Consider the following 14,482-nt stretch of genomic DNA (forward strand, 5'->3'; position numbering starts at 1 on the left):
TCCAACCAGCAGTCCAAATCTCAACATTATTAAAGCATCAAATCTTCATGTTTACATGAAAAATGACCTAAACGGTTATTAAAATGGTCCCCAGCAAATTTTCTTTTAAGTGACTAATTGTTTCAGCTGCTTTCTGTGCAAAAATCTGAACCCTTTCTTGCACCTCAGACCTCAGTCAAGATTTGTTTTATACCTCTTAAGGCATGAAAAAAAAATGATGAAGTGCATTTTTGAGGGGGTTTTCACATGTCCACTTCAACTTAAAAAAATATAAACCAATTTAAAGATTAATATGTATATATATATATATATATATATATATATATATATATATACATATATACACTCCTCCCTCTTCACTCCTCACCCCCCCCACCCACCTCCTCCTATTGAACTTTATCTTTATCTTTTTTCAATGAACATTTTCTGCAAAAATATTGTTTCTGTTACAAAAACATTAAATTACATTCTAATAGCATAAATAAATTGATTTACAGTCAAGAAAATCACTGCAGATGAAGCATTTCCAAGAACAACAAAGCTGCAGTAAAAGTATTAATTATAATTTAAATATTGCCAGCGATACATGATGCAGTTCAGTGGACAGATGATTAATTGTAATTTCCTCGTGACATAAAATGAATACTTGGAAAATTCAACAACTGTATTACACCTGAGATGTTACTTGATGTTACCAGATATTTTTTTTTTTTACCTGCCTGCCTGGGTCTCCTATTATGGAAGGATTGGCGGGATATTCTTGAACTGCACATTTCTTACATTCTGTTGGCCATCTTGATTTTGAAAGATTTGTGTTGCACTACAACACCACCTGTCCAAATACTCCATATTTGTTACTGAGCCGAGTTGAGGGACATCTGCAGGTGATAATATAGACGATGAGAGTTTGCTCTAATAACGTGGTTCCCAGTCTTCTTCTCTCATTAAGTAAACTGACGACCCCTTAGTGAAATATTCTATGGATATTTCCTATTATATTAAATGTGTAACAGCAACAGTATAGAACAACTGATTGACTGGACAAATAACCCAAATAATTAATGAAATAACTGCAGGAAGTTTGTGTAAAACCTGAGATTTGGATTAAGTTTGAGCAGATTATTTCTTGTGAATATTAGATCAGAGATAATGAAGATTTTCCTGATAACTTTAGGAACTTTTGATACAATCCTCTGTATTATATCATTTATTTTTTTTACATTCATAACTATTTAATAGGCTTCTGTTTAGCTCTGTGAATACAACTTGTGTTCAGGTCATCACTGTGCCCTTATCCTGTTAGATTTTTTTTTTTATTTAAATCTAGAATAAAAATCTAAACTTTAAAAATAATTTTGTTGTCTTCAATTAAACAAACAACATGCTGAGAGCAGAAGTGATGACTTGAGTGTGTCTCAACCTTCCATCAGCAGAGTGATCACACTAACAGTGACAACACTTTCACAGTCAGCAGTTCATTTCATTTCCACTGGGTGTCCACACCTTGTAGGCTCACAAAGGACATGTCTGTGACAACCAATCACATCTGTTAAAAGAAAGGATCACAGCTAGCGACAGAGTCAACCACACCTCCTCACTAAGGTTAAAGTTTCTGTCCCTTCCTTACTCAGAGTCGCTCTGAGAACTTTCCTAAATCACTCCTAAGCTAGGACTCCTTACTAAAAAATTTTAGGCTAAGTTAGGAGGAGGTGTATTGTCAGAGTGTTAGTTAATATGGCCCCAGTGCTCTAAGACACATACACACATACAGTACATACCACACCAGAGTGCATCACAACCAAAGATAACAGGAAGTCAAGCTGGAGTCTTTGTTTTGTTTGAATTAAGCTATCTTTATTTCACATTTATTTGTACACAATAAATACAGTTAAACATCCACTGGTGTGTAAATATGACGCTCAGCAGTCTCTGCAGAGCTTCTGTTGTAAAATGTGGGCAGTTTGTCGCCGAACTTCAGATTCAGACTTGACATGGCGTCAGGACCAGTAGCAAGTTAACAACATCTTCTCTGTTGGGAAAAGAGACGTCAGTCTGACGACTACATTTTGTTTTTCAATACAACAGGGTAAATGCAAACTTCAAAAATAAGTTTGAGGTCATTCAGATCTCAAGGAGATCAACGAGAACACAGCAACGCGGCTGACAGATATCTCTTTTCCTCTGATCGAATTCAACTAAGGTTTAATAGGTTTCTTTAATCCTAAATCTAAAAAAAAAAAAACATGAAAGGAAACAAAAGCTGTGCTATTATTTGTACAGATATCCATCTCCATGCTCTCTGTAAACTATTTCAAAAACAATACGATCAAAAGGTCAGATCTCAATCTCAATCAAAGACACTACACAACGGCTATTTAAGGCTAAATAACGCATAAAGAAAAGTATTCATACCAATATAGCTGGTAAACAAAACGTCAAACAAGAAATATTTGAACAAACAACGCAGCATCCACAATACTGAAAAGGAAAAAGAAGACATCAAAAAGTGCTTCACTATGACAGTATAGATTTCTTTTTCTTAAATTGGACAGCTAGCAGCTCAGGATGGTTTCCTCCTTAAAATAATGTTTAAACTGCACATGACCTCAGTGTAAACTGTCACCAACTGCAACCTTCTCCTCAACAGACCACCAGCAACCTTTACTGGCTAACATTAGTGTCATAATTACAACTCTACATCTTTATTTTACAACTCAAGAGGAAAAAAAAAAGTTAGACTACATATGTACGAAACTACGGTTCTCCCTTTAGGACATTTCTTAGCATTTGGTGCAAAGAAAACTAAAATAAGAAGCAAATTTAATCATTAAAAAGGTAAAGGATTCATTATTTTGATCAAGACAACGTTTCTAGGAGATTCTCCCTACGACATAAACAATCACTCAACTAAAATTGCCACTTTTCCCTTGTTTGTGTAACCGCGTGGTTACGTGTGTTCGAGGAGAGGACCAGCCTCGTCCATGCTGGCTATTTTTTTTTTTGTTTGTTTTTTTTAATTTTTGATCGAGTGTGGAGACAACCAGACTTTTGGTTTGTGTTGAAGCTTCATGTTCACAACATGCTGTGATGTCCTGATGAAGTGTAACGCCAAAAACACAGCGAAGAGCGGCGAAGAACAGCTTCAATTTTTGCTCGCTCTTGTGTTGCAGGCGTGGAAGAAATTCTTTGTGACATAGGTCAACATGTCGCAGGAGTCACAGGACTCTGTTTACTGATTGGCTGTCAGTATTCTCTGACTGCAACTTGCAGCTTAAAGTTAAACTATTTAACAGCTGTTAATTTGGCGGCACCTTACTGCAGCTCGGTGAGCTCAAAGCAGCTGTTGAAGGCCGCACTTCACAACTGCTTGGTGTGTTTTCAGGGTTACGTTGTTGCATAGAAGTAATCCAACTGTGAAAAAAATAAGAGACAGAGAGCCACACAGTAAGTGATATAGTGAGAAATAACTGGGCTGGGCAATATGATTTAAATCTGATATTTTCTGATAGCGATATACGTGTACATGGAAGAGCGCTGCATTTAATAAAAAATAAAAAGTGTCTCATGATTATGAGGTATGGATCTCTATCTCATCAATGTAACTGTAGGAGCTGCTGTTGAGAGAAAAGTTTGATATTTCAGGAAATAAACTTGTTAATTTTCTTGCAGAGAGTTTTATGAGAAAATCGATAACTGCTCTCATGTCTGTATGCTAAATATGAGGCTACAGCCAGTTAGCTTAGCTTAGCATAAAGACTGTAAACAGCTTGGCTCTGTGAAAAAGGGTAAAAGAAATCTGCAAGAAACAAAATAAAAATACTTTGTTATTGTGCAGCGGACAATCTTTTCTCATCCAGACAGTGAGCAGAGTCTAAAGAAGTTTTGGAAAACTTCATTAACCCACATTCTGGGTTTTTCCAACATGGTTTGGAGAAACAAACCAGGACCAAACGTGTGAAGCTCAAACTGAGGCTGAGTTTATCTGAGCTGTGCTACAAGCTTGGTGATGTCATGGTTACTCACAGGTGAAGAACTACTGTAGCTAGCGAGGTAACACGACAGGGAAAATCTCGCAATGTTCTCACTTTAAAAGGGATAGTTCACTCCAAAATCAAAAAGGCATATTTTTCCTCTCACCTGTAGAGCTATTTATCAATCTAGATTGTTTTGGTGTGAGTTACCAAGTGTTGGAGATATCTGCCTTCTCTCTAACAAAGAGGAATTAGATGGCGCTTGACTTCTGGCAGTTTACCCTGAAACTGTGAACTGTGATATATGAATTTCCTTTTCTACCATATTGTTTAAAGAAAAAAAAAAAAAGCAACCGGATAGAGAGTTTCACCTGCATGTGCTTATCTCTTTCCTCCCTGGCTGCCTGTCGGAGATTTTTACACATACTTCAATAAATAAAGGTTTCCATGTCCATTATAATATAGTGTTTGTTCAAAAAACAACAATAATAATAATAACTGTGTAATATCACATATCGTGGAACTGTGATATTTTCTAAGAAGGTTTACGTACTGTGAAAACCTCACACCGTTGGAACCCTAACCGCCAACTGTTTCACTGCACAGAGGGAAGCGTGCATCTACTCAGGGACACATATAAACATTAATTAATGACGTCAGCTCCACACAATAAAATAATCTAGATTCATAAATAGCTCGACAGGTAAGAGGTAATGTATGTATATTTGATTTTGGGGGGGACTGTCCCTTCACCATGTTATCTTCTGGACTGCTGTGTTTTTGTAGATCAATAAATAAATCACATCATCGTCTGTAAATGGTGCAAATCTGTGTGTGACCAAAGTTAAACTTAGCTTTACAGAGTTGTGTGGATTGATGTGACGTCATCTTTTCCATCGATTTCTTACATTAACAGGTTTTACTGTGTTTTTTGGCCCGGCACAAAAGCATTGAATTATTTGCTAGTTGTGACTGTATCAGTTACTGTGAGCGAAAGCAAAAAACAGAAACAGGATCTGAACACTTAACACCAGGACTGAAGATAATAACAGCAGATATTCTGTCTGTTATAAACATATTTTGTCAGGACTGTAAAATGATTCATGTCCAGGTAGAAGAGTTGGACAATATGGAGTAGAAGATGTATAACTCTGAATAAAAAATACAGTATTTAACAGTCCAATAAGAGAGTGTGAGTGTGGGTAAAGGAGTATAGTTTAGAGAAAGGCACAATATTCCTCCACAGCACACCAATCCTGATGAGGTGTTGTGTGAAAAGACAGGAGGACAAAGTAAAAGGCCTCTGCGGTCCTCTGGGTGTCTTTAGGGGATTTCCTCAGGTTTCCTTTGGGAGTGCATTTCAGGAGTCACAGAGCTGTGAAATCCCATCTGGTTTGTACAGAGCTGTCGTCGCTGCCACCACCAGGGTGCCGACTGCCTTCACACCAGCGTGATCTCCACCTCCTCTCTCCGCTTCACCTGCCCGCGTGGATGCTGCTTGGGGGGTGGCGGAGCGGCACGGACCTGGAGACAACCATCCATCAAAAGGCTCAATTACAGCTAAAATGGTTTGTGCTCAATGAAGCAGTATAAACACACCAGCAGAGGGAGCCAGTTTACCCAGTTAAACCTACTGCAAACTGGTTTCACTGACCATGAAGTGTAGTATAACTGTAAGCTGATACACAACCATAGTAGTGCATATACTGTATCATTAACTTCAGGCTAAAAATAAAAGTCAAGATGTAAAACCAAATGAATTCTTTACGCTGGCTCAAATCGACTAGATATTTACTCACAGGTCGAATGGTGCCGGAGCTGGTCTCTGGGTATTTGGGAGGTTGAGGGGAACCTTGGACTGGACCTGATTAGAACAGATTGCCATCACTAACAGTTTAAGCACCTTCCTTTCACCACCATCACACTTTACCACAGACAAACCAGGAAGTCTTACTCTGAAAAGGGCTTTTGTGCGACGCTGGTGGCGGCCTGTGATGTCCGTTGTGATAGGAGGGTGGTCGGCCGATGGGAGAGGCTGTAGCGCTGCAGGGACTCGACAGAGGAGACGACACAGTGGGCGTCTGGAGGGGGCTGCTGTGGAGGGGTCCGGGCTGGAAGGGACTGCGAGGGGATCGTTCACACTGGGCCAAAGGGGAGGGCGAAGCCTTGAAATCAGGAGGCAAAAATATAAATGTACACAGTGAAAACTTTAAAATGTGTGATATTACAAAATGTTAGTGAAACCTGGCCATGTTTGGCTAAACAGGGGTTGTATTTGTTAAGCCTGCCAGAGTCAAAAATTAGTCCTATCTGGTCAAATAAATTTCCTTTTAAATTGGATAAGACTATTCTCTCATTTTTTTTAAACTGCTACGGCACCGCTGCTGACATATAGGAGAGCTCCAACAGTTACCAGGAGGTGGGACAAACAGGTGTGCACCTTCCATCAATCAGGATTTCCCACACATTCATTTATTTTTAGAGACTCGCCATGATTAAAACATCTCCCACCACAAACAGATTTTCTATTTTTGGAGCTGGACCGTTTATTAGGAGAGCTATTGGAATATATATACCGCTTGGCTATTTATAGCACCACACTGCTGGAGTGCAGTGTACTTGGGGCAGAGACAGAGCAGCAGAACGTCAGGCGCATTGAAAGTGAAACTTAAAGCCCAGTTCAGACCAAAGATTTGTAACAAGACTAGCAGAAACAGGCAACTACTTGCAATGTGCCGTTCTGCAATGTTCTAAAAACCTGCCAGTTCACACCTATGCAACTAGATGAGACAGTGTATCATCTCTATGCAACAACTCTCTGTACTTCTGTTCTGAGTCCAGTTTTTCAGGTTTATTTTGTGGCTGAATATAATTTGTAGCTTCTTAAAATATAAATGAAGCCGAGACCAGCTGAGTTGCAGGTGACACCATCAGCCGGCTTGAGTCAAGCTCAGACCGGCCAGTTCACACTGCTGCAACTTTTCTCTGCAACGTTCTGAAACAGTTTAGTGTCGTTGGGAATCTTTGATCTGACCTTGGCTTAACAGTTCATTCTGCTGGTTGTAAAAGTTTGCGTTCACTTGCAGCAGCTGTTCCTGTCTGATCTGATCGGCTCTGAATGGCTCTACAGATCAATTATCCACCCCGTGAGTCACAAACTGCTGCAGAGGAAAAAAGAATTCATGGAGAGCTCCTGCGCTGTGTTCACGGACCTGAAAAACCTCAGAATTTAGAGAGGGAACACGGAATGATACAAAGTGACACTAGGGCCTTTAAAAGAAAAGAAAAAAACAAGAAAGTAAGTTGCCCCTCGTCAGTTATTCCTCAGCAGCAGTTTGTTGAGTCTGAGCTGCAGGATGGAGAATTGAGGAAAAAACTGTTCTGATCATCATACTTAAGACTTTTAATCAGTTTCTGGTCAGATTGATCAGCGCTGATCAGATCAGATCGATGGATTAGAGGAGCAGCTGCTGCAGGTGCAAGGGAAAACAAAATTTCCTTTGCTGGTTAGACCCAGTGCTGGACCATGGAGTGTCCAGTTTCAGCCAGTTTCATCTAATCAAATTAAGGAATGATTAAATTTAGCTTTCACTACGCTTGGTGCTCTGCTGCTCTGTCTGTGCTTCTAATACACTCTGCCATGAGATAAAGACAGAGACCCCGAAGTATCAACATACCTGTGCGCTACCATCTCTTTGCCCATCTCCGTTCTCACTGGCACCAGCGAGATCCTCCACCAGAACCGCAGGGAAGACACCAACGACGCCGTTAAGCTCTCCCTCCCAGAAACCGTCATCCTCATGGGTTTCCCTGCTCAGGATGCGGATGATGGCTCCTTCTGGAAATGACAGCTCGTCATCCGTTTGTCCCGCGTAGTCGTAAAGGGCCTTCGCAAATGACACTGCAACAGGAGGAGGACAGGTTGAGAAACTAAATATAACGGGACACTGACAGAGAAACTGGTTGTATAAGCATTCATTTAGCAAAGGTGTCCCCTCACCACTGGAGTCCCCATTTACAGAGCCGGTTGGTAGCTCGGTTTCAGGTTCAGTGGAGTTACTGGAGGAATGAGATCGGGCGTCCAGCGCGGCCAGAGCCTGCAGCATACTCAGCAGGCTGTTAGAGGAAGGAAGCTGCAAGTATTTCTCTGGGACGTAGCCGACCTGCCCACTGCGGTTTCTGGCCTGGACAAGCACAAAATATGAACTCTTGATAGGAAATCCACATCATCAAAAGCCAAAATGAGCTGTAAACACTAAAATCTGTGGCTACAAATTCAACAGCATAGCTCAAATGTGTGAATATATAGTATGTAGAGTACCTTGACCCAGTCCTCCATGTCCCCATCATCAATGACCTCCAAGATTTCCTGCTCCTCAATGGTCAGTTCATCCGGCTGAGACGCCTAGAAACAATAAAACAGAGGAGTTTGCATTTTGTTTGCATGAAGGTGAAACGAAGGCAGAAAAACAAGTGAGGCGGCACGATCGTCTCCTGAACGTTAATGTCGAAAACACTAAACACAAAAACACAGATTTTGTCTCAGTGGCTGAATCTGAACCCATTTCAGTCACCACTTCTGTTTTCAGTGGCTCTGTGCCTAAAAACACTTGGTGTTGCGTATTGCAATAATATGCAACTCAAAAAATGATGCGAAGTATTTAAGTAGGACCTATTATATTCATTTTCACATTCATTCAGGTATTTTGGGTTTCTACTTGAGCATGTTTATATGCTTTAATGTTCAAAAAAACACTTTATTTTTCCTGATACTGCCTGTGCTGGAACACCTGTATTTACCCTCTGTCTGAGATGCTCCGTTTTAACACCTGTCTCTTTAAACCCCCCTCGAGAGAAAGCCCAGTCTTCTCTTATTGGTCAGTATTTCTAGTCTTCCACATCTCTGCATGTCTGACAGTTCAATATATACCTCTGTTTTTGGGGCCACGGTTTGGTACAGAAAATAAATAATTTTTCCTCTATTTTGAAAAATGTAAAATTTACAGTGATTTATTGTCCGTAATTCTTACTGTAAGAGTTAAGATAAACAAATACTTGCATACTGTCGATAAGATGAACAAAATAAATGACACAAATGTCACTGACGTAATGTAAATCTGATCCTCCATCATAAGGCTCTCATCTGTTAATAATTCCTGAAATGCAGCTTGCATACATTTACACAGGGCGGGCACAACTGACTGACTAAAACGCACACGTGAAGGCACACTGTCATGGAGCTCAAGCACTTTGACCACATGCTTTAATTTTGTATTCTCTACGATGTCAGTTACAGTATATGTGCATGCGTATGTGCACACAGTGGTGACCAAGCCTTTGGCACAATCCCAATCTGCAGTGGAGAGAAGGACTCCCCTTCCACTGTTTTTGTCTCATCCCTCTAGTTAAAGCATTTGGGCAATGCCATCATAAAACTATGCAGTGTTTCCACAGATATACCCAATTTGAGCTGGAAAGTGTCAGCATACAGTATGACACTATTCAAAGCACAAATTGAGCTTAACTAACCTGGCTAACCAGGCTAAACTGGCTAGCATGCTACAGAATGTAGACAGCATCCAGTACGCTGCCAAAACTTTCCTGGGAAACTTAGGCTCCAGCTTTTATGTTCGTCATAAATAGACTGTTTTGACTGGGTCACAAGGAGTACTGAATGTGTGTTGCATAACAAACTGAACATCCTGTACTGAATGGTTCAGGGTGAATACATGTACCGTTATGTTACTGTTACACCTCGAGTAAACACTTTCACTAATGTGCTGGGAGGAGAGGACATTATAAAGAAATCCGTGGTGAGCTGATGTGAACTTGTTCCTAAACTTGATAAAACTTTGGAAACAGAGTATTCAGATGGGTCTAAAGTCTGAGGTTTTTGCTCAAAGGGATCACTTCTACATCTGTTTACCTCATTATTAGAAACTTTGGCAATGAACAATATGAATATGTATATTACGTATATGAATATGAACATCCAACACTGTACCATCATATATGAATATATGACAGAAAATAAGGAAAAACATAATAGGTCCCCTGTTTATACACATATTATTTATAAGTATATGCTGTAGTGACATTAGCAGGTCTACTGGAGGCCAAAGGTGCTCATAGAAAGCAGTTGTTTATTTCCTGCTGGTACCTTGTAGGAGTAGAGGACTTTACAGGTGAGAGGATAGTTTTTTAAGGTGCTGGAGGGGCTGGAGCTGCTGTCATCTAACACTTCACCACTGTCCTCCATCTCCTCCTCATCCTCTCGCTCCAGATCTGCTGTTCCCTGCAAAGATATGACAGATTAACTTATTAATTACACTAGATAATCTGTACTTTTATGGCTACAACAAACTTCAGTGAACTGGATGTCTATGGAAACGGGTTACAAATATTTTCTTAAAATTCTTACAGAGAGTGAAGGATCATGGGTACTGAGGTTGTTCCAGCGTTCGTTCTCCAGCTCCTCCATCACCTGGTTCATGGCGCTCTTCAGCCACGTTTCAACAGCAACACCTGCCTGCCTCAAGAGGTCCAGACGAGCCTCTGCTTTCACCTTCACCGTCTGACAATGCAAAATAAAGAATCAATGAACAAACATGAGAACTCATAAAATGTTAAATTACAGTTCTAACTTCTTTCCCCAAAATTTTTTCTGGCACACGGTGGAATGCTTCTAATCATACACCATGTTCGGGCTTTAAAGAGACAGTTGGCAACTTTTATTATTTATTATTATTTATTAAATCAACTTTTTTCATATTTGTTTAAACTGACATTAATTTTATACAGAGGCACAAAAAAAATCAGGCTCCTCCTCTTCCTACTGCTTCTGATGACATTGGCTATAATCTACCAAAGTGCACTGAAAACAACCAATCAGAGTTGAGGAGTCTCTAAACACAGCTGTCAAACATGTCACTCACTGCTCGTCAACTGAATTCAAATTGTCGCCGATCAAATATGAATCAAGATTCTGTGACTGCATTGCCTATTTCTCTCCCCAAATGTTTTCAGAAACATATTTCAGTGCACTGTTTAGCTGTAAAATGAGAAGCCGGTGTTTTCAGCTCGACTTTTTCCAACATGGCGACCGGGTCACAAACTTTCTCATTTGACAGCGTATCAAGAATATCATAGTTCATAATAATGCAGCTCTGTGACGATACACAAGATGCGTTTAACCCCCACCCCCCCGGCATTTACTTGTGCCACAAACAGCGTGTAACTGTGGAAAAATACAGAGTAGCATTAAATAGAAACACTCAGGTAACATACAAGCATCTCACAATTGAACTTAAGCACAGTACTTGAGTAAATGTACTTAGTTTGTTTCCATTACTAGTATGAAAACTACACTGACCTGTAGTACAGCAGTAACAGATCCTAATCTGTGTCACTTCATTATTTTAACCAGTAGGGGGAGTACTGGGCCTACTTTAAGTAACAGGACACTGATTGAGAAAACAGAATCTCTCTCTCTCTCTCTCTCTCTCTCTCTCTCTCTCTGTCTCTGTCTCTGTCTCTGTCTCTCTCTCACACACACACACACACACACACACACACACACACGTTACCTCTGCCCTCCGAAGACTCTGCCTGGCCACCTCCATCTTGGTCTCCAGCTCACTGTTGTTTTGCTCTGATGATTCCTGTGTCCCATAATCCTCCAGGGCCTTAAAACAAAACACATGAGAGGAAAATGTGACAACACCTCACAATTTGAAACAATCATCCAAAATTTATTGTTTACATAAAGAGAGCACCAGATGGAAATCAAACAATAAAGCCATTAATTGAACAATTGATTGAGCCTCACTGGACACAGAGTGACTCACTTCCTGTTTAATGGAAACAGCTTGATCCCAGTTTACTGGAAAACAACTTCACTGATGGAGTTTGTAATCGTTTATCTTCACTGACTGACTTTCACAATAAAATCAGGAGTAGGGGTTAACGTGAGGTGATGATGATGATCTCTTATCCTGCGTTGTATTGCTTCATCATACCTTCCTTCACACATGGTGGATGATTTTATGATCTCCAGGTTTATTATTATCAAACTGACCCACATTGCTGCTGTACGGAAAAGCCCGAATTCCAGTTTAGAGGATAAACATATCTGCTGGTCATTAACATTTGGCAACTCTGATATATTACTATGATGCATGATATTACCAGTAAGGCTCTCACACATCACTGCAGTTTGTACATTTAGTTCAGCTGGTCTTCTCTGACCTCCTACACTGCAAATAAAATATCCATAAACCTGCTTTAAAAATCATAGAAAAAAGACGCTCTTTATAACAGAACCTGCCTGAGGATCTTCATGTTTTTAAGTGTTCTTCAGTATCAAATTATCTAGTGATAGTTATCTGTACATTCATGGGTACAAGGTGAAAAATAATAGCTAATTTGGCAACTTTTAATGGTGCTGGTTTGTCCAAAATGTTGGCAAAAACTGAGCTCAAGCTGTAGTCTGCAGCTAACTAACTGCCTCCGTGGTAACATTACACTGTACTTACTGCTCATTCCCCACAGCCCCTTAAAGGTTGTTTACTGTAGGTTCAAAAGTAAGACAGAGAAAAAGAACAGGAGTGACAAAACCTAATAATGTTAACTTTTTTTTTACGCTGCACATTCAATATACAGTACAGGCCAAAAGTTTGGACACACCTTCTCATTCAATGCGTTTTCTTTATTTTCATGACTATTTACATTGTAGATTCTCACTGAAGGCATCAATACTATGAATGAACACATGTGGAGTTATGTACTTAACAAAAAAAGGTGAAATAACTGAAAACATGTTTTATATTCTAGTTTCTTCAAAATAGCCACCCTTTGCTCTGATTACTGCTTTGCACACTCTTGGCATTCTCTCCATGAGCTTCAAGAGGTAGTCACCTGAAATGGTTTCCACTTCACAGGTGTGCCTTATCAGGGTTAATTAGTGGAATTTCTTGCTTTATCAATGGGGTTGGGACCATCAGTTGTGTTGTGCAGAAGTCAGGTTAATACACAGCCGACAGCTACAAGGAAACTGGCACACATGAGGACCGACCCAGGAAAGGAAGACCAAGAGTCACCTCTGCTTCTGAAGATAAGTTCATCCGAGTTCATCCTCAGAAATCGCAAGTTAACAGCAGCTCAGATCAGAGACCAGATGAATGCCACACAGAGTTGTAGCAGCAGACCCATCTCTAGAACAACTGTTAAGAGGAGACTGCACGAATCAGGCCTTCATGGTCAAATACCTGCTAGGAAACCACTGCTAAGGAGAGGCAACAAGCAGAAGAGATTTGTTTGGGCCAAGAAACACAAGGAATGGACATTAGACCAGTGGAAATCTGTGCTTTGGTCTGATGAGTCCAAATTTGAGATCTTTGGTTCCAACCGCCGTGTCTTTGTGAGACACAGAAAAGGTGAACGGATGGATTCCACATGCCTGGTTCCCACTGTGAAGCATGGAGGAGGAGGTGTGATGGTGTGGGGGTGTTTTGCTGGTGACACTGTTGGGGATTTATTCAAAATTGAAGGCACACTGAACCAGCATGGCTACCACAGCATCCTGCAGCGACATGCCATCCCATCCGGTTTGCGTTTAGTTGGACGATCATTTATTTTTCAACAGGACAATGACCTCAAACACACCTCCAGGCTGTGTAAGGGCTATTTGACCAAGAAGGAGAGTGATGGAGTGCTGCGGCAGATGACCTGGCCTCCACAGTCACCGGACCTGAACCCAATCGAGATGGTGTGGGGTGAGCTGGACCGCAGAGTGAAGGCAAAGGGGCCAACAAGTGCTAAACACCTCTGGGAACTCCTTCAAGACTGTTGGAAAACCATTTCAGGTGACTACCTCTTGAAGCTCATGGAGAGAATGCCAAGAGTGTGCAAAGCAGTAATCAGAGCAAAGGGTGGCTATTTTGAAGAAACTAGAATATAAAACATGTTTTCAGTTATTTCACTTTTTTTGTTAAGTACATAACTCCACATGTGTTCATTCATAGTTTTGATGCCTTCAGTGAGAATCTACAATGTAAATAGTCATGAAAATAAAGAAAACGCATTGAATGAGAAGGTGTGTCCAAACTTTTGGCCTGTACTGTATATATTTAATTGTATTAAGGCTCAGAACATCCCATCAACACTGATGTTCTCCTCAATCTATTCATATACTTTTACATTTATTCACAGTAATCCTTGTGTGAATTATGGAGGCTAGGAGTGTGGTGAATAGACAAAAAGTCAGTATAAAATCATGTATGTGCAGCTCAGTTCTTTGTTTCCAAGACAAACTTTATCAGTTCCTAAGGGCCCTGACACACCAGGTCAACGGTCTGCTGTCAGTAGGCGTCTCTGGCCCGAGTTTGTGGCACAAATTGGGCTTTGACAGTGGCTCTTCCGATGATTGTTCCTCTCAATGAGGCCTCAGATCTGTAAGGTCTAAAAACACCTTGTATCTCCCCTCTTCCCACATCATCATCTTTTAATACTAC

The 14,482-nt window shown here is 40.5% G+C and overlaps 1 protein-coding gene across 1 annotated transcript in view; it reads right to left on the reverse strand.

The window, feature by feature from the left end:
- Positions 1–4,642: 4,642 nt before the first annotated feature.
- LOC125897812 (F-BAR and double SH3 domains protein 2-like) overlaps positions 4,643–14,482 on the reverse strand; it is a 44,860-nt gene continuing 35,020 nt past the window's right edge. The window contains exons 12-20 of the mRNA XM_049591253.1: positions 11,558–11,656; positions 10,393–10,545; positions 10,132–10,266; positions 8,293–8,376; positions 7,972–8,155; positions 7,649–7,872; positions 5,926–6,136; positions 5,771–5,835; positions 4,643–5,495 (exon numbers count right to left, since the gene is read on the reverse strand). Coding sequence (XP_049447210.1) covers positions 5,412–5,495; positions 5,771–5,835; positions 5,926–6,136; positions 7,649–7,872; positions 7,972–8,155; positions 8,293–8,376; positions 10,132–10,266; positions 10,393–10,545; positions 11,558–11,656 — 1,239 coding nt within the window. The 3' untranslated portion in view covers positions 4,643–5,411. The remainder of the gene's footprint in view (positions 5,496–5,770; positions 5,836–5,925; positions 6,137–7,648; positions 7,873–7,971; positions 8,156–8,292; positions 8,377–10,131; positions 10,267–10,392; positions 10,546–11,557; positions 11,657–14,482) is intronic.

Source organism: Epinephelus fuscoguttatus, linkage group LG12 (genome assembly GCF_011397635.1).
Source record: "Epinephelus fuscoguttatus linkage group LG12, E.fuscoguttatus.final_Chr_v1".
NCBI lineage: Eukaryota > Metazoa > Chordata > Actinopteri > Perciformes > Serranidae > Epinephelus > Epinephelus fuscoguttatus.